Source organism: Anabrus simplex, chromosome 8 (assembly GCF_040414725.1).
Source record: "Anabrus simplex isolate iqAnaSimp1 chromosome 8, ASM4041472v1, whole genome shotgun sequence".
NCBI lineage: Eukaryota > Metazoa > Arthropoda > Insecta > Orthoptera > Tettigoniidae > Anabrus > Anabrus simplex.
Genome location: NC_090272.1, coordinates 200,523,726 through 200,544,331, shown reverse-complemented (window position 1 = coordinate 200,544,331; position 20,606 = coordinate 200,523,726). Strand labels below are relative to the sequence as shown.

The 20,606-nt window shown below is 40.2% G+C and overlaps 1 protein-coding gene across 6 annotated transcripts in view; it reads right to left on the bottom strand.

Annotated features, from left to right (window-relative positions):
* SERCA (ATPase sarcoplasmic/endoplasmic reticulum Ca2+ transporting SERCA) overlaps nucleotides 1-20,606 on the bottom strand; it is a 136,190-nt gene that overhangs the window by 85,759 nt on the left and 29,825 nt on the right. For all 6 annotated transcript variants that reach the window (XR_010860874.2, XM_067152630.2, XM_067152631.2 and 3 more), the window contains exon 3: nucleotides 1,357-1,374. Coding sequence is in view for 5 of the 6 variants with exons in the window: in XM_067152630.2 (XP_067008731.1) it covers nucleotides 1,357-1,374 (18 nt within the window). In the remaining variant the exon portion in view is untranslated. The remainder of the gene's footprint in view (nucleotides 1-1,356; nucleotides 1,375-20,606) is intronic.

Below are 20,606 nucleotides of genomic sequence, written 5' to 3'. Positions count from 1 at the left end.
AAGTAGAAAGGGATAGTCCGCATGAACTCAGTCTGAATTAAGTTCTTGGGATTCACTCTTGTTCTCTACTAATTTATGCAGTAGCCCTGGTGTTCCAAGTGCTCACTAACACGGTCAGGCCCTGGCTACTCCAAGACCGTTTTAGCAGAGCATAACCTTTTTACCCTTCATAACCACACCCTCAGAATACTATCAATTACGGAACTGTGACTTCCTCGGCGAATTGATTCAAGTGAACATTTTACAAAATAATGCAAATGTCTCATAAATAACGACTCGATGTTTTCTAAAATATTTAATAGTTTCTCAAAGTGAAATAATTTAAAAGAAAAGTCGTTATTCGGCACCTGTTGCGGCGAAATTGTGTTCTCGTATTATTCTGCACAAGTTCTATCACATTATACTCTACTCCGAAGGAAGGTGAAAATAAGCAGCAATACGAAAATATTTAAAGTATTCACCCATTCTATGCATTTTTCATCGACTTGCCGGGCAATCAAGGAAATCATTGGTAATGATACGGAAGAAGCACACAATATGGTTTGATTTGAACCATAGTCAAATGATCTAACCCAATACCTCGAAAACTCAAGACTGAGTATTAACTACATATAGGGCAAACAAAGAGATCAATGGTTATGATAATGATGAATGCCGTGGAACGAACTACCTCTAAACCTATTAGTCTGACATAAAGATGAAGCACATGTGATATGGTTTAATTTGGCAGAACTGTAGTCAAATGATCTAATCCAATACCTCGAAAACTTATGACTGAATATTAACTACCTACACGTGTGTATGTTGGATATTCAGCCCAAAGACTGGTTATACATTTTAAAAGGCCCGTCTACTCATTTTACCAACAAAATGGGGAATAAACCTAATGGAATCAGTGCGTTCAATATGAAAGACTGATCGCACTACTAAGGTCCTATATGATGATGCATATTAACACTGTACACCACTACTAAATAATCGTGATACAAAGAAAACTCCAAGACCTAGGTTATATGTCCCACTAACTTCCTTTCTTTATGGTTTTCAGAGATGAGACCTGGGAATGATCAAGTTAAATTAAGAATAAATATAAACACTTTCAAGTGTGTCATTCTCTTCCTGCTAAAAGACTTTTGGATATCCGTAAAGCAGGTTGTAGTTTGATGCCCTAACGATGTGGGGAGAATTAAGAAAATTACATTTCATTCCTTACTTTAAATGACATTCAGCTAACTCTCGTGTGTCACATAGAGTCACCCTCGTTAATTTTAAAATGCAACTCTTAGGTCGTTCAGTTGGTAAGCTTCCAAGTTACTATATCAAAGTGAAGATTAATGTTAAGGAAACGGTACTTACCCTCTTCGGCTGGCAGTTCTGAAATCAGAAGAAATAAAGAATATTAGTTAATGTGACATAACAAAACATCAAATAAGAAAGCAATCACTAAGAAAGAAAAGTAGGGAGAACAAAATAAAATGAAGGAGAATTTGCCTACATTAAGTAAGCTATGTGCCCAGATCCATCTATGGCGAGATTCAGTGAGCAGAGTGCACTCTCTCTCCTGGTATGTGCTATATCAAGTTTGTTCCTTTTTTCTGCCTCAGTCTTGGCTTTGACGATATGAAAATGACTGGGGTATGGGTATTACTAGTGACAGCATTCCTTATGAGCCAGTCCCTGTGATGAATTACAATTTTGCTTTACGTCGCACCGACGCAGATAGGTCTTATGGCGACGATGGGATAGGAAAGGCCTAGGAGCGAGAAGGAAGCGGCCGTCGCCTTAATTAAGATACAACCCCAGCATTTGCCTGGTGTGAAAGTGGGAAACCACGGAAAACCGTCTTCAGGGCTGGCGACAGTGGGGCTCGAACCCACTATCTGCCGGATGCAAGCTCACAGCTACGCACTCCTAACCGCACGGCTAACTCACCCGGTCCTGTGATTAATGTTTTGCTCATAGGGTCAGTTAGTGTATGTATGTCAGTGGGCTTTGGCGGACTGATAGGTAACAAACTTCTGGCTAGGCGAGGAAAGCAACAACGAGAAACTACATCACTCCTCACTTCCCAGGTACACCTCTTTAGTGACGCCCAAGCTACCTATGACAGGTGATGATGGATGTGTTGAGGATCCAACCAGCCTTTGGGTTGGGTACTGAATATACACAAACAAGTATGTATGTGCGTATGTTTTCATTTTAATAAGGGCATGGTTAGAAATCATAAATGGTTGGGATTGCCTAGACTAGATCTACAAGGTCGTTAGATATCCTGCAACTAGCAGAAAACTGACTACATTCACAATTTATTAGTATTTATCGCGGGAACTGAACAATGCAAGTGGCCAAAAGAGGATCCAGATTCAACTAGGGTAGGAATAAGATTACGAAACATTTATTTTATTGTTTATCTAATTTTCAAAACCTTTAACTCGACACGGGGTTATCAGAATATTAATAAGTTTAATAAAAATAGAGGAGCACAGTTAGCTCACGCTAAACTCTACATTCACATATAGCGAGTGGAAATATCGAAATCGCTGAAAGAGGAATGTTATTTGTTAACGTCCAGTCTACCTGTTTACGATTTCAAGAGACGCCAACGTGTCGGAATGTTATCCCAAAGGATATCTATAACGTCTCAGATCAATATCTGCATGTGTTATCTGGAGTACAAATGCTTTGAGATCTTGCTGAATTTCGAGGATCAATTGTCCTCCTGTCTTCTTTCCAAGATTTTTCATCACCAGCTGTCGTAAAAGCCGATTTTCTGGCAGTCGCAAGATGTGCAGGTGATTGGGTCACTCTCTCGGTAGACAGTTTCATTAGAAAGGATTCTCCGAACTACTTCAACCTGGTATTTATTATTCATGCAAGTACCAATTATTATACTTTCAGCTTTGAAGAGCTGATCAGTTCTTCTTTCGTTTTTAATTAGGACTAGAGCTTCACAAGCGTAACTGGCTTCAGGGAGAGTTAGCTAAAATTCCATAAATACTACCAAACGGTAATAATTAATACTTCATTTGAAGCACATTCACGACATATGACATGACTTTAGACACATGAACCTTAGACAAGTTCTTGCCTGAAGTTTCAGTGGAACCTTGCTATCTGCTAATCCGGTAAGACAGCAAAGAAAGAAGAAATAAACGCTGGCAGGCTACGGAGAGAGAAAATAAAACAGTTTCAAACAATCTGGAAATATATCTCCGAAAAACGTCTTCAACCCGAGAACGATAACAATATTCGAAGAAAGAGCTGCACCATTGCTGATAGCCAAATTATGAATCAAGAATTCATAATAGTCTAACAGCAATTTACAACTTTCTTTCATTAGCAAAACAATTGTGATTATGTTGCCATGCTCCAAATACATAAAGATTGTAGAGTAGTTTTAATACGTATGCTACACTCACAAATTTTAATTACATAAACGATAAACGATTAAAAATAGTTTAAACAGAAAAATATATCTTGGAATTAAGATAATCGCATAAATAACTCGCGAACTTGTTAACCACACGTCCCTTCATATTTTGTTCTACTTTCAGTGCCGTCCAACAAATGCGCATACAAGGCTGTATTACAAGAATTCATAAGGAAGGGTATGGCCTATTTCTTGTATGAAAATGGCCTTTCTCATCAAGGCAAGTTATCTATCTGTAATCCACAGCTTGCGGGTTCGATCTCGGCCCATTCCGGTGATATCTGAAGTTGTCGAAATACGCTAGCCTCGTGTCGACAGTCTTAATGACGCGTCGTAACTTCTGCGGGACAAAATTACGGCACCTCGATGCCTCCGAAAATCGGAAAAGTAGCAAGTGGGACACAAAACCAGTATTATTTTACTATTTACGTCCCAACGACACAAACACGTCTTATGGCGACGATGGGATAGGAAAGGGCTAGGACTGGGAAGGAAGAGACTGTGGCCATAATTAAGGTACAGCCCGCAGAATGTGCCAGGTGTGGTATGGGGAAACCATCTTCATGGCTGCCTACTGTGGGTTCGAACCACCTCCCGAAGGCAAGCTGATAGCTACGTAACGAAACCACGTAGACACTCATTATTATCATTACTATTAGCACTTAGGTTTAACAATTTTGTAGTTCATTTTACCATTATCGTTATTTAAAAAGAGTACCGGTATTAATTTAAAAGCCACACTATCTCATACGGGAATTAAAAGCGGCTGACTTTACTATGCTCAACGCAGGGTTTTTGGTGACTCTTAATATTAAGTTTTGTGTAGAATTCGAACCACTGGGATGCGACTTTTCAATTTAAAAATCTCAGCTGCATTGAGTAGGATTCGTACGACGGTCGCCCAGCTGAGAAGGTACATCCTAAATCATTCCACAACAATAATCCCTATGTTTAAAGCAAAACAATAATGATAAAGGGAGAATACTGATTATAGGTAACAAAGAAGACTAATCTGATGTGATGGCTAGTATTTAAAAAACAACCCGTGTAACAAATAAAGAGTTCTCCGTAATAGCGACTGACTTCTACGTGTTCTCAAGCACTTTCTAGTGTTCTGGTTGACATGGCGCAGTTCTACCACAATACAGTTCAAACCAACGGGATTCCATTATCCGTGTAACGGATGCAAAGCACGAACTTTCAACATCCAGAAGACTACCCGACAGCCGTATCCAAGAATATTAATCAAGCCTAAGTACTGAATCTTAGTTGTCCAGAAATGTCACTGGAAGGGGACGCTTCAGGACGGGCCTAAAAATTAGAATGTATGGGGACGCTTCAGGACGGGCCTAAAAATTAGAATGTATCTCTCTCACGGTTGGTATTACACGAAAATAGCTCCTGACTAATTTTTGTTCTGTACCTTTTTTTCGATACAGTGAAAAATAAGCCAAAAACCAGTGGGAGTTATGTGAAAGTCCAAGAACCGGTAACTACAGTATCTCTATAGACTGTAAAGCGAGTTGCTATGGAGATCGTCCCGACAATGTTTTAAATGCTTTGTTCATGTCAGTAATTTTTTTATATTAACCCGATACTTGGCTTTCTTTTATACCGGAAGGAAGAGATCAAATGAAGATCAGTAATATTGCAAAAAATAATATGAAACTGCAAAGGGCCTCGGAGAGCAAGGAAGAGAAAACGTCATGACAAGCCGCTGACAGGTAGTGTCATGCACACTTACGTGCCTCAGAAGCTGGGGAACAATGTGCAATTTGCTTTACGTCACACCGACACAGATATGTCTTATGGCGACGATGGGACAGGAAAGGCCTAGGAGTGGGAAGGAAGCGGCCGTGGCCTTCATTAAGGAACAGCTCCAGAATTTGCGTGGTGTGAAAGTGGGAAACCACGGAAAAACAACTTCAGGGCTGCCTACAGTGGGGTTCGAACCCACTATCTCCCGGATGCAAGCTCACAGCTGCGCTCCCCTAACCGAGCGGCCAACTCAGAGAACAACGTGAGGAGGTGGGCAAAATGTTATAATGCACATGCGGAGTGATTGTCCCATCAAGGACTGATACTACAGCTAGGTTTTTTTCATAAGAACATCCGCACACGTACTATGTGTGACCACACGGACCCTGAATTTCATAGAAACACCCGCAGACGTAATGTTACATTCAAAATCAATTATTCGGATACAAAAAGATGCAACTAAAATTCACACTTACTGTGAGGAAAATGCAAAAGTTTCATAGGGCGATTATTACACAAAACGGATTAGATTAGCGATTATGAAAAACAGAGGCGGTGAAGCAGAATGATTAACGGGTCTTCGATAATGCCTAGTATGATATTGATGAGTGTATTTCGGAGGGATACGCATCCTTTCAAAACATTCCAATTCTCCCTTGCTACCAAATAATTCTTTAACTGACCAATTTTTAAGTCGGATGTTGTAATGTTCTGCATAGATAGAGAAGCATGATTCAAAAATATATTTATTTTCTGTGCGAGTCGATCTCAATCGCTTGTTCCACTTATAGTTGGATCTAACTCTAAAGCAGAGTACTTTCCTTAATGAATGGCAATGATGTCTGCTCCTTTATTAGACCCCGTAGAATACACACAGTGAACCACTTCGTAAATTTGCCAATCCATTTCTCTTAACGCTGAAAGACAGCGGAATTAACACTGTAACGGCCGTTATTCCTTTGCAGTGCTCACTTGGGACAGACGTCCTAAAGTTCCAGTCTTGCCAGTCAGGATGACGGAAGCGGGTTGTAGACTTTCTCGTACATCTTCCAGGGACAGCTAGAACCGCCGAAACGCTGAACATTTTAAAGACGTTTACTCACTCCGAAGATGACAATACTACGTGCTCATTCATCCAAAGTCCGCTTCCGTAGCGCAACAGCACTATTAACTGCCGTCCTGGGGGGGTTCCATTCCCAATACCGTCAGAAATTTAAGAACGGCAGGAGTACTGGTATGTGGCTAAAATGGTACATGCAGCTCACCTCCAATAGGGGTGTGCCCGAAAAGAGCTGCACCACTTCCGGATGAAGACCCGAGTTTACTTTATTCACCCAAAAGTTGGCTTTGGGTAGCTCGGCGTTTACTCTTAAGGAGTGAGAAGCCCATGTGTGAAAGACGTTCTTCCTGAAGACTAAAAGCAAACGTGTGATAACTGACCAGGAATGCTAAAGTTAGAGCACATGACCAACATCAGAGGTACCTCATCTAAATTTATTTACATGGGAATGGTAGGGTTAACAACGTTATGATATCTTCTTGTGCCTGTTTCTGCTCTTCCGTGTGAAGTACCTTCGGAAATGCAATGGCCTTTTTAACCCAGCTCCAATATTTCTGCCAAAAATGATTTGTTCTAACGCGCCAAGCTTAATTTGATGGGCGACTGGGGTCGAAACCACGATCTTGTGAACCGGTGATATTAAAGGGAAAACAGTGCGTGTACGAAATACTGATGTAACACCAGTAGGCCTACAAGGGACTCGATATTTCTATTTCCTGTTCAAAAATACAGCTGATGAAAAGGGGTCACTAGAGACTCAATTTCCCTATGCCCTCTAAACATAAAGTAATAACTGCTGCACTGTACTACATGTCCAGGTACGTCCAGACGCTTATAGTAATTAGTTTAAATCAGGTTACGGCACACCAACAGCTTTACCCTTCCCCACAGCAAAGTGCGTCGTAGGAAGTTAATACTTCCCCTGATTATCGTGGTCGTATTCTTCCTGTTGATAATTTCTCATATATCAGTGAAAATTAAAACAACTGGTAAATATACACGCACAAGACTCATATAGAACACTACGCAAGAAATAGTTCATTATACTGTCAGATTAATTCGTTATTCTTGAAGCTCAAATATTTATCAGCCGATTTGCTTGCAAATACATATTGAAATAAAAGTTCCAGAGCCAAATAGACAAGTACAAGAAAATAAAGAAATGGATCAAGGAAGTAAGAATATACCCCCTCCATGGTACAGGTAAGTGTTTCACAGCCGGGCAGGCGGCATTCGTGGGCGAGTTTAAAGCAAGTCAAAATAGAGATCACAAACAGTAACTCGGATGGAACGGCTACAGCAATAAACAGCACTTAGAAGGAAGGTATTAGACTGGAATGGTGTACGATTAGTCAATGGCCTCTGACGGAATTCAACCTACTTCTTAAAAAATATAGAACACTTTTATCAAAGCCCTGTAACTATTTTCAAATAAGTTTTTATGTATATGTAGGCAGATTATGGTGTGGGTAATTCCACAGACAGCAACCGATTAAAATAACACATTCGTTATTTCCTCATGGGACAATGGAATTAGAACGACATTCTCTGGTCAAGGTACGGTAATACAAACACGCTTTTAAACAATTGTCCAAATACGGAAGTTTCACTATTCGAAGGGAAGGCAAGTTGATTAATAAAGATTAGGTTTACAAAAGGTACAGAATTTCGAACAGTTCCTTAGCGACGCTCTTTTAGAAGGAAAAAGAACGCCGTGACGCTCCGACTACCATTCTCGGATTCTAGTACAGTACTTATGTATAGACCATATATTTGGTGGACAGGGCAAAATACAACGGGCCCGGATTTTTTTTTTTTTTTTTTTTTTTTTTGCTAGTGGCTTTACGTCGCACCGACACAAGTACGTCTTATGGCGACGATGAGATAGGAAAGCCCTAGGAGTTGGAAGGAAGTGGCAGTGGCCTTAATTAAGGTACAGTCCCAGCATTTGCCTGGTGTGAAAAGGGAAACCACGGAAAACTATCTTCAGGGCTGCCGACAGTGGGATTCGAACCCACTATCTCCCGGATTCAAGATCACAGCCGCGCGCCCCTAACCGCACGGCCAACTAGCCCGGTGAAAATATTTATAAGATTGATGCGGAATTGGCCCTTGTTAATGAACAGGAGAACTGCCCATCACAGGAAATGCTGGAAACCATGATTTCGATGCACCAATCGGTTGTTACCACATGTCTGCGTGTGCGCATCTCCCGAGTGCATCGCTGTGTCATTATGTAAGAGTGAAAGAGAGGAGCAGACGTGTTTAGTGACCAGTTGAACGCAACACAAAATGGTGCTCATGATAAAACAGCACGTGTTCATTGATGCGAAGGACAATTCGTGGAAAACCTGCGGGAATTGTTTGTGCAAGAGTTTAAGACTTGAAGTGTTTTCGTAAAACCTCCAGCAATGCAAAACTTAGCGTGAAACGGACTCTGTAACGAATAAAAACCGTAGCTATCCCAAAAGAGTTCGAATACCAGAAAACATTGCTCGGGTGAAGGAAAGCCTGGAACGAAGTCCGACGAAATCTTAAAGCCGTTTATCTGTCCAAGTGGGAATTAAGAGATCGTCGTATCGAAACATTATCAGAAAGGACCTTTACCCTTACAAATTGACCGTTGTGATGCGTTAAAGCATCTAGACGCCTTCGCGTGTTGAGTTATGCCGGTGATTTCTGAGTGAAGTGGAGTCAGGACTTTTGGAGCCTCAGTTTTTCATTTCTTCACATGAGGCCATTTCCCGCATCTTCTGTGATGTTCATTAACAAGGGTCAATCCCGCGTGTCACATAGTAAATATTTTCTGGATCAGTTTTATTTTGTCCATCCGGTATAAGCGAATTTTACTGGATGTGCGGACTGTGCTCTTCAGAAGTAGTGACTATATGTTCCGCCGTACAGCTTCATAGAGATGCAGGGACGTTTTCTCATTCCTAGGTAGTCAATTCCGTATAGTAAACGATATTATGTAAGTTTTATCACCATGTGATATAATTAACTACTCGGGCGTTTCTCCACGGAAGTAATGTTTGTGGTAAGCAACAAAGATAAGCTGCAATATCTCCAGGCGACCACATCTCCACCTTAATGTACTGTATTTGTTTGCATGACAGCCAAACGTTCTGGTTACAGCGACGACCCCAAAACGCCTACGCCTAATAGAAAAAACCTACGCAATTCAGCCAACGGGCAGTCAAATGGCTCGTTTACATGTACGCGTTGTAGAAGGCAACTGAGTACAGTGTCTTTAGTTCTATTCAGTTTTGACTAAGTAAATCTCTGAAGGATATGAATCAATCCGGGTTTCAGGGGTTAAGTAACCACTGAGACATATTTTATTAATTTCATTGTAAGGGTAGGTTACCATAGGTTTTACACTTTCCCCACTAGAGAAAATGTTAGTGTTGTAGCTACTTAAACGATCTTCAGGACTATCCTTTCTCAATATTACATGACGTGGTTCTTGTTTCTGCAGCCAGACATTATTATTACAGTTATTGTTTTACGTTCTACTAATTACTTTTACGGTTTACGGAGACGCCAAGTTGTCGGAATTTTGTCCCGCAGGAGTTCTTTCACATGCTAGTAAATCCACAGACACAAGACCGACGCATTTGAGCACCTTCAAATACCACCAAACTGAACCGTTAACCGAGACGAACCCACCAACCTGGGCTCAGAAGGCCAACGCTCTACCGTCTGAGCTACTCAGTCCGGCGGCCACGTCTTAGTTACGAACCATGGGCAACGTCCGGGTGTGAGTGGTCCTGGGAGTTACACTATAATTATTAATTTCAACAGAACAGGAAAGGGCAACTCAAATATATCCCAGATTGTGCGCATTCCCGCACTACGAGGGCTTTAACTACCTAATATAACACTGGTTTCTAAACCGTTAAAAGCTTCCTGGATCTATATATGCAAGTCTAGTATTCTGCTTTACAAATACATAAAACAGAGTAAACAATATAAGTTACTATATTTTTAAATACTGATTCAGAATGAATGTTGTTTACTATGAAAAACATTCAAAAAATGTGTAATTTCAGTATCTGGTTAATTAGACGTTGGATATTATTGTAATGTTTAAAAACTAATCTAAGAGGCATGGAAGAGACTTTAGTAACAAGAAGCCACTTCTTTCTCGCCAGATCTTATACCCTTTGCAGATTCCATATTATTTTTGGCCAGACCGATGCTTCTTTTATTGTTGATCAAAAAATCAGGCCAATTTCATTACAATTTACTGATCCAAGTGTAAAACCAATAACATTATTATTATCATTTATTTATTAATAATTCGTAATGTTTTTGGTAGTATAAAAAGCAATGTTTTCAAAGAATATCGAAAGTGGAAGGCACGGATTACAACAGCGAAAATGGTCTCGAAATGTAGATCCAAGGCGCATGCTTTTGGTTCCTACGTTTACTATAATTCAAATACCAGTCTATGTCAATGATACCCACATAACGTGATCCAGTGCCACTTTGATTCATAACCCTGACACATTTAATAAGATGAGAGTAGTAGTTAAGTGGGCGGAGGGGACTTAATTAAGTTGCGTGCCCTTTGCCCCTCGTTCTTACGGGCGGAATGTCCAAAGACAACCTTCTGCACTTCTTCCGAGATTGATCGAAAGACAGTTCTCTAGTTTTTATCGGTGTTTCATTTTTAAGACAAGTGTACCAATTAGGTTTATTCCTGCCATCCTCGCTATATGATGCAGATTAACTCTGCCCTGTGCTTATGCAGCAGCTCTGCTTAAATAAAAAGGTGGCTAAAATCATTTCGTATTATTATCATCTGATATTAATGCTAGTAAATTTGCAGAGCTACTAGTAAATCACTCCATGCTCGTAACTTGCGTTAATAGTACCGTTAAAGCCAAAGGCCGAACTAATATTTGTACACAAGTGTACACGATTTGTCAATATGCCTTTCGTGCAGTTCGCAGCATACTTGTTTGCCTCAGCCACTAGATATTTAAATAAAAGTAATATTTTATAGGGTCCCTTGCTAGAACGTACTAAGGAGACCTATATCAGATTCACCAGCACGTTAAGGAAGCGCATTTTATGGCAACATTCTTGCAGTCCAGCGACTATAAAATGGATACCAGCTGAATGGATATTCACCACATTATCGTATTTATGTATTGATATATTAGCTTATTTCATAACACAGGATCTTTTCTGCCGACCCTACATCCAGACAAAAATAATCCAGTAATGAATACAGTAAAATAAAAGTTATGGCACGTTGGAGACAGGTATTTTTATTATTATTACAACTTCCCCCATGAGGGGGCTGCCACAAGGACAAAATATGTCGACTACACAGTATATTGTCTTCTAAGTTACTGGTGAGTTTGCTAGTGTATGCCTCTAATCTGAACAACTTCGTAGATAACTTAAATTAAATATTTAATATTTTATGCCATTTTTCAGTATAAATGGTTGGATTAAGTTCAATGTAATCATTTAAATAGTAAACGGCAGTGTTCTGCCAGGTTATCAAGCAAGGTAAAAATCACAATTAAGTCTGGTGATGCACACGTCATCACTTGCTAATATTCATAACAGCGACCCTACATTGAAGACATTCTTTTAGAAGATTCAACATTACATTATAACCAGCACTACCAACATAACTTACTTTTCGGATGTACATCTATTCTGAGCTAACTACACCACAGTAAAAATAAACTGTTATTTTATTTATCGTATGGCTTTTAACACCGGAAGTATCCGAGGAGGACATATTCGGCTCGCCTGGTGCAGTTTTTTTCTATTTGAAGCCCATAAGTGACCCGAGCGTCTTGATATGGGAGGATGATGTAGGGAGAGGGTGAAACCCGGTGTCGGCACGTAGCCTATTCCTGTCGAATAACATCACGCTGTTTGCTCAAAACTTTACGTCCCCATCCGACGGACAAATCACCATCAACAGCGTCATATGCCATTACTCCATTATGTGCACTGCAGAGAGGTGTGTAATTTAACTGTATACCGCCACCTCTCCTACACTGCCGGCCAACATTCCGACGGTGAACATTTTCTTCGACTAACGGGGCTCGAACTGGCTAATCACGGCGTCAGCCCATATAGACTGCAACGCCTTAACGATTACGGCCACCAGACGGGCCTACTCAACTGTCAAGCTATTAAACGAGGCATTGTAAACTATACCAAACCAAGTCCGTCGAAAAGGTTAGAAATAATGTTACTGGAGCAGCACGAAATTTAAAAAATCGAAAACATTCTTAGAAGGCATGCTTACAACAAAATAAGGCTCGCACGACATTATATGGAAAGATCCAGGAAGCGCCACGTGACGTCACCTTCGGCTGTCACATGTCTTGCACCACTCACGTCAATCCACAGCTCAACCTGACCTCATCCCAGCACGCTGCTTTATGCGGTGTGAATTGCATATATAGACTGCACTCATGCGGTGACAGGTGGGTATATTAAAAAAAAAAAAAACCATAACGGGTGAAAATGGAGTAGCATGTAGTCAACAAGTGACTGTCTCTCTACGTAGAAGCGTACAGACCTATCGATGAAAGGAGGTTTTCCCTCGCCCTCGGCACCAAGGCCGTACAAACTACATACAGTGCGTCAAAGTGAAACTCATACACCACTGTAACTAGTATATGTATATGAACAGGAATGTGGACAATAATTTATGTTCGCACTTTATGTGTGGATCGATAAAGACATGTCTTGAATTAATAAGTCACCACAGGCTAGTTAGCGTATCACTTAACTTAGCAAGATATAACAGATTCTTTGTCTATATGTTGCTGGGGCACGTCAAAATGAAACTCATACAGTCCTACATGGGCAGATACGGGGGCAGTACAAATGCTGTATGATTGTGTTTCAACACGACTTTCAGTTTGTTGTGGAGAGTTGTGAAGTACAGAAGTTCCAGTGTTATCATGGGGCGTCAAAGAGGACAATCTTCGAAAGAAGAGAACTGATAATTTTTTCACAATAATAGAGGAAAATCACTCCGAGAAATTGGTAAACTTGCAAACAGGAGTCAGGCAATTGTACAGTGCGATATAAATAGATATAAAAGTACACGCAGCATTGAAAATAAAGACAAAGTGAGTAGGAGAAAAAATTTCAATCTCATGGAGGAACGTTGGATAGTAAGACAAGCGAAGAAAAATCCAGCGATTAGTGCTCCGAAACGGGCTGTGATGGCTGAGGACCAACAAGAGAGCAATCCAGAAACTATTCGATTTATCCTAAGGAAAAGTAACAGACATGGGCGAATAGCTAGGAAAAAAACATTAGTTAGAAAAATTAATGGGAAAAAAAGGTTGAGCTTCGTTAAGGAGTATATAGAAAAAGATTTTAACCTCTGGAAGTCCGTTGTTTTTGCAGATGAAAGCAAATACAATCTCCTCGAGTCAGATGGAAAGGTTAATGTCTGAAGGAAACCAAATGAGGAGTTGAAATCTAGCAATCTACGTCCAGTTGTTAAACATGGTGGAGGTAGTGTAACTGTCTGGGGGTGCATGTCAGCTAGTGGACCAGGAGAGTTGACTTTTATTGATGGGACCATGGATCAACATGTGTATCTAAATATATTACAAGCTGTCCATTTCATGATCGTATCGATGTTTAATCAAGAAGTAAGTATAAATAACCACCTAATCGATACTTTATTAATGCCCTCTAGACAGCGCAGAATAAACATCTTTTCCAAACAAGAACGAGAGGCAAGATGTCCTATTCTGATGACCTCCGTTTTCATCAAAGGAGTCTACAAAGAACTTTTATTGTTGCTTATTGTCAATGTTTTTTCTTTTCAGTTCTTTATTTATACAGCTGAAGAGGACCACTAAGTGGTCGAAACATGTCCTGTAAGTTTTAATTTTTTTCAATTTTGCCTGAAGCATTAATAAAGTATCGATTAGGTGGTTATTTATACTTACTTCTTTATCTAAATATACTCAAAGAATATTTACGACCTACTGCTCAAAAGCTCGGAATACTTGATCGATTTAAGTATTACCAAGATAACGACCCGAAGCACAAAGCTTATAAAGTACGGATGTGGCTGCTGTATAATTGCCCAAAAGTATTCGAGACACCTCCACAGTCAGCAGACTTAAATGTGATAGAAAATTTATGGCATTACTTGGAAGTAGTGATAAGAAAAGACCAGATTTCGAGCAAAGACGATCTGAAAATGTCTTGAAGTGAAGAATGGAAGAAAATCGATCCATGTTATGACGAAAAGTTGGCAGAATCTATGCCTAAACGTTTAAGAGTCGTGACAAGTGCTAAAGGGTGTCCTACAAAGTACTGACTGTTAAAAACATTGTGTTATTAGAGATTGCTCAGGAACTACTTGAAGGTGTATGAGTTTTACTTCGACCTGTTTCGTGCATGTTCAAGAATAATGTATTAATTTTCTTTGTAAGTATAAGAAATAGGAGTTGATTTACTCTCTACCTTAGTAGAGAAATGTGCATTTGTTAAATAAGATCCAAGACCAAAATAAAGTAATGGTCATATTTTTTGTTAAATCCAAATAAACAAGCTTCCCTCTAGTGTATGAGTTTCATTTTGACTCACTGTACATGCATCCATCTGATCCAAGTGCACCTACCGACCACGGCTGCTGACGACGAAGAGAGTGAAGAATTTTATGATCTTAGAGAACGTTACAGCAGCCCTAAAACCAAGGGGAAGAACTGTCGTTCTATGAATCTGTATTACGAAGGCCGGGAAAATTGCGATGGACAATCATTTGCGAGACACGGTGGAAGATTACAGTTTAAGCGGGCACAATGAACGCGGCAGCCGTCTATTACAGTTCGCTATCGGTAACAGCTTGTCCATTACGAACACCATGTTCAAATTTCACAAAAGGCGTCTGTTTATATGGACCTCTCCGAATAGATAATACTAGAATCAGATTACATTCTTGCAGACAAAAGGTGAAGAATTTCCTTTCGCAACATCAGAATGAAACCAAGTGCTGAATGTGGTCTGGTCATAGTCTACTCTGTCCGACTCGTTGGCTGAATGGTCAGCGTACTAGCCTTCGGATCAAATAGGCCTGGGCTCGATACCCGGCCGGGTCGGGGATTTTAACCTTCATTGGCTGATTCCAATGGCCCGAGGGCTGGGTGTTTGTGCTGTCCCCAACATCCCTGCAACTCACACCACACGTAACACTATCCTCCACCACAATAACACGCAGTTACCCCTTATAAGGGCTGCACTCGGCTAGAAATAGCCACACGAAATAAAAAATTAATAGTCTACTCTGGACCTGTCTTAAAGTCACACAGAGCAAACCAGTGAACAAAACGAAACAGACTCGGATGACAGCTCCTGAGCCACTTGCCTTCCAACAAGAGCTACGAAACACTGGACCACCTAACTTTGAAGGAACTGCACCACAGCATAGAAGAGAATACAAGGAAAGTATCAAACAAGATCCCAAAAACGAAACAACGAAATTGATAGACCGCCGCAGGATCGATTCTTTGCATTATCATAAGAATAAACAAGCCAAAAGCGTACTGAAATAGTATTTAACATCAGCCAACTACAACGAACATAATTCATTTTTACTCATGGATTTTAGAGTAAACTGACAAGTGAAACTAGAGAAAATGTGCTTTCAATAATAAAGACGAGGAATAAATAAATTCTCACGAATCAAAATGAAATTAATTATAATGCAACAGTAAGCTATGTTTAAACAATGTGTTTCCATAACCTATAAATTCCTGATTGGTCAAGTTCTTAAAATATGGCCTACCAACCACGCTGCTCAACCCGAATACTTGATTACAAGGTGACGCGTGGTCAGCGAGACGAAACCTCTCGATCGTTCTTTCTTGGCTTTCTAGACCGAGACCACTATCTGACCGACAGATTGCTCCTCAAGGCGGAGTGGACTTCAAACCAGCCCTCAGATTCAACGTGAAAATCCCTGACCTGGCCGGGAATCGAACCTAGGGCTTCCAGGTAAGAGGCAGGCTCGCTACCCCTAAAGAGCGGGCCCGGCAATGGTGAAGGAACACACACCCAAAATAATGTGAACAAACAAAGGATGTTTTATATGCACCCAGACCACTGCAAGCCTTGCTGAGCAAAAAAGAGAAAACTAAGTTTGCTGTCCTAGATGAAGACGTTCGTCCCCTATAAATAGGCCTATCTGGTCTATTTAATCCGCGCCAGTTTTTCTCCAGCATGCAGCCAGATACACACAGAAAAGCACACTTAAATCATGTTCGTGTAAACAAGACAACGTAACATTGGGTAATAAAAGCTGAATACAAAGGGGATGTGTTCTTTAGACCTAACTTTTGACAAGCTGATTAAAAATATATAAATTCAGAGGCATAAATCTGTTTCGAAATACGTTGAATAACGACCGTGCTTATTTTTCTGAGAACAAAAGAATGGGGAGATGCTTTGGTTGTAGCTTGTTCTATCAGGTCTTGTATGCACCGAACTGCGAAGCCAGCAACTCCATAGATTACCACAACCTCGCTAGTCACATACAGGGCCGTACGAATAGCAAATACCAATGACGAGGAATTAATGGCAGTTCGTAGTGGTCAATGACATAAATATACTTGTAGTTCACGATGCGACTTATATCTACAAGCAGAATTCTGCAGAATTTATCGGTAAACAACACACGATTCAACCACTGTGGAGACCACATTACTTATAGTTCAGGTCCATCAGTGGGAAAGGATGCTAACCCGCCTTAGATACGACAGGTAGGCCAACATAGCAGAATGATAAAAATAAATACCAGGCCTATGTGATACGCTTGCCAAGAAATATGAATTATCGTCATTTGAACAACATAGGTAGAGATACCAACTACAGGCCTGCGCAAATCTAATGCGTGGTGTTTAATGACTATCCTATACCACCTTCAATTTCGAAAACCGTTTTTAATCTATAAATTAAAAGTTATTAGTTGATATTCATCAACGTAGATCGGCAAATGTTATGTCAACGTCCATCCCATATAAACAGTGGGGACAGATTAGTAAAACAATGTATTCATTCATTTTTACAATTCTAAAAAAGAAGTGCCGGAAACTTATCCTTTTTAACAAATGAAAGTTCCAAGCCGTTTACTTCTGAAAGCACAATGCCGAGTTGCACCAATAATGAGAATTCCAAAATGTTCACCGTAGTTTAATACTGAAGTTTACTACTTTTCCCGACTCGCATGGTCAACCTTGGCTCTGAACGGATGACTATATTAAACTTCTATGGCATCATTTCCCTTTAGTTATCTCTGCTCTCATTCAGTAGCATAACGGGATGCATAACAACGGAATTAACGGATGACAGGAAATTTCAATCGGAACCAGATTTACTGAAATAATTCTTCAAACACCATTAACAAGAAGCAAGATAAGGAATGGAATTGTAAGCAGTGCGAGCATTTAAAATTGGCGTATGGCTTTTAGTGCCGGGAGTGTCCGAGGACATGTTCGGCTCGCCAAGTGCAGGCCTTTTGATTTGACACCCGTAGGCGACCTGCGCATTGTGATGAGGATGAAATGATGAAGACGACACTTAAACCCGGTCCCCGTGCCAGCGAAATTAACCACTGATGGTTAAAATTCCCGACCCTGCCGGGAATCGAACCCTGGACCCTGTGACCAAAGGCCAGCACGCTAACCATTTAGCCATGGAGCCGGACAGTGCGAACATAAAAATCCCGTAACTAGAAAAATAACGGTTCTATCATGATCGTCAACGGAATTTTTTGTTACCTACCTTAATGTTAAATGTAGTTGTCTATGCTGTTACACGCATATTCTACGAGGTTCTGGATTTAAATTTTTCATTAATTTCAGTAGCTGAAAACTGGTGGCACGGTAGTGACTTACGGAAACAACCAGGTTAGAAACATAGAATGGCATGTTGAAATACAGCGAAGGTCACGTTAAGAGAAAGCTGACTGAACTCAACCATTTTCTACCTATTCTATTGATGGACATTACAGAACAGCAATCCTATCATAACACAAAATCATAAGATATAATCGCAACACGAAGATAATCTATAAATCTTGCAACAAAACATAAAGAACTTATTCCTTCATACATTTAGGGACTAACCTTAACTCAGAAGTACATCGATTTACAGAAGCATTCATCCTGTTTACGGAATCTAAACGGAGATGTATCAAAAGGGTCATAATATGCAGCACTGCCTTCCACACGCTTAGCGTGTGCTGAGTAATAAAATAGTGACGAAAGGAAATTTCAATCGGAACCAGATTTACTGAAATAATTCTTATAACACCATAACAACAAGCAAGACAAGAAATGGAATTGTAAGTAGTGCGAACATCAAAATCCTGTAATTAGGAAAATTACTGTTCTATCATGTTCCTCAAGAATACCAGCTGATGCAATGCAAACGCTCATGACCACAGAATACTGCATACTATTGCTCACAAAATCTAACGATGGCCACGTCATTCTCTCACTGATTTCAGAATATGAGGAAAGTATTTCAAAACCTTACCCTATACTGTACCGTGTCGTCTCAAAACTCACACGAGTCCCAAAACTCCAAAAATGAGTACCAGGTTAATTCCTGGGGGCAAAGGAGGCCAGGCGTAGAGCTAACCACTCTACCCCATCACGTGCCGCGGTTAGCAATCGTGGAAGCCTTTACCTTCCACTCCTCCAAAGGCCTTCATGGCCTGTACGGAAGTGACTTTGTCTTTGTTTAGACAATCTATTGAAATAAGCGAATAGATGAACCCTTACGAAAAACTGGAATACCTACTTTAATTGTATGTCGTCCGGCTGCATGCATAAATTTTTAGCATGCTGGTCTTTGGTTCAGCGGATCCAGGGGTTTCCATCTTCGATTTCTGGTCGAGTCGGAGATTTTAACTTTCATTAATTAATTCCTATGGCTTGGGAACTGGGTGTTCGTGCTATATTCAGCATTAGACTTCATCTTAAGTAGAGCCTCATCCTCACAGACGTGCAGGCCGCTCTAAAGTCCAGCAGCAGACCTCCCGGGAGGCCACACGTCATTATTAAATATTTATGTGGAAGGTAAAAAACGCATTATATTAGCTTTAAGACAACAGCAAAATATTTTAATAATAATACACCTCGGTTTCTTTCTTTCACCAGCCATTATTTTTCTCCTGTGGGTTGGGGTGGCAGAATAGCATCCACAGTATCCCCTGCCTGTGAGTCACCGCGCACCTCATCTCTCCTGTGGTCATCGCAAGTACCTGCTGTCCGAAGTCGTGAATTTTGAGACTCATTAGAATGTTTACGTTAGCCACCAGTTTGTAGTCGTGCGTTTTGATACTATTTTTAACTAATTTCAGCCCGTGAGTTTTGAGACATAACCTACTGTACAATTCGTGTGTCCCGTCAGTCATTGCACAAGATTGCAGGAATTTATTTTTTTTAAACAGGAAGTATTACTCAATCTAATTATATACTAATTTAAATAGTACCATACGGTTTTCGTAGCATAAAATATACTTCACTGACTATAACTCGACAGAAGAGATTATTTGATACAACTGCCAGTACTTGGATAGGTCGGATCACGTAATGCCAGCATAAAGTTAACCACTCACACCCACATGACGCGGCCGCTTTGAGAACACGAAGGGCTTCCCCCGCACCATCACACTACTTGTTTCATGATGAGAATTGCAGATTTAATCATCTACGATATCACCCTAGCATAAAACTCACAAATGACATCTTCCCAACAGTTCAATAAATCTATCTCTTATACTGAGCATTCGAGCGAAGAAAGGTTCTTAGTTTTCAATTCTGAACCGTAGGCCTATATTCACTTCTATGATAAATACATTCCTGCAGGACCGAACAGTCGTAATATTCACACTACTGCGTTTTTAATTTGATCACTTTTTCATCCACTTGCCTCATTCATGGAACGGTAAAAAAATGTGAATTGGTAATTTGACAGATATTATAAAATTCTATGAATACAACTAAAATAATATATTCACGTCATGTAGGTATATGAAGGATGTAGCCTGGTCACCTAAATATCATGAAACAGACACAAAAATATGCATTTATATGTAACGCTCAGTATGCAATAAGGTCAGAAACCAAAACTGAGTCGAATCTAATTCCATTGCGGATGGGGGGGAATGGAATACAACCGTAGTATACACTGCCTGTCGCATAGATGCGACTACATGGGGTGACTCCCTAGGGGCCCTAGTTCAATCCGGCATTACTACTACTTAGTTTCTGTCATCTACGGGAAAACGATAAAAATATGGAACATTATTTTCTTCTGATATATTCACTCAACAATTTT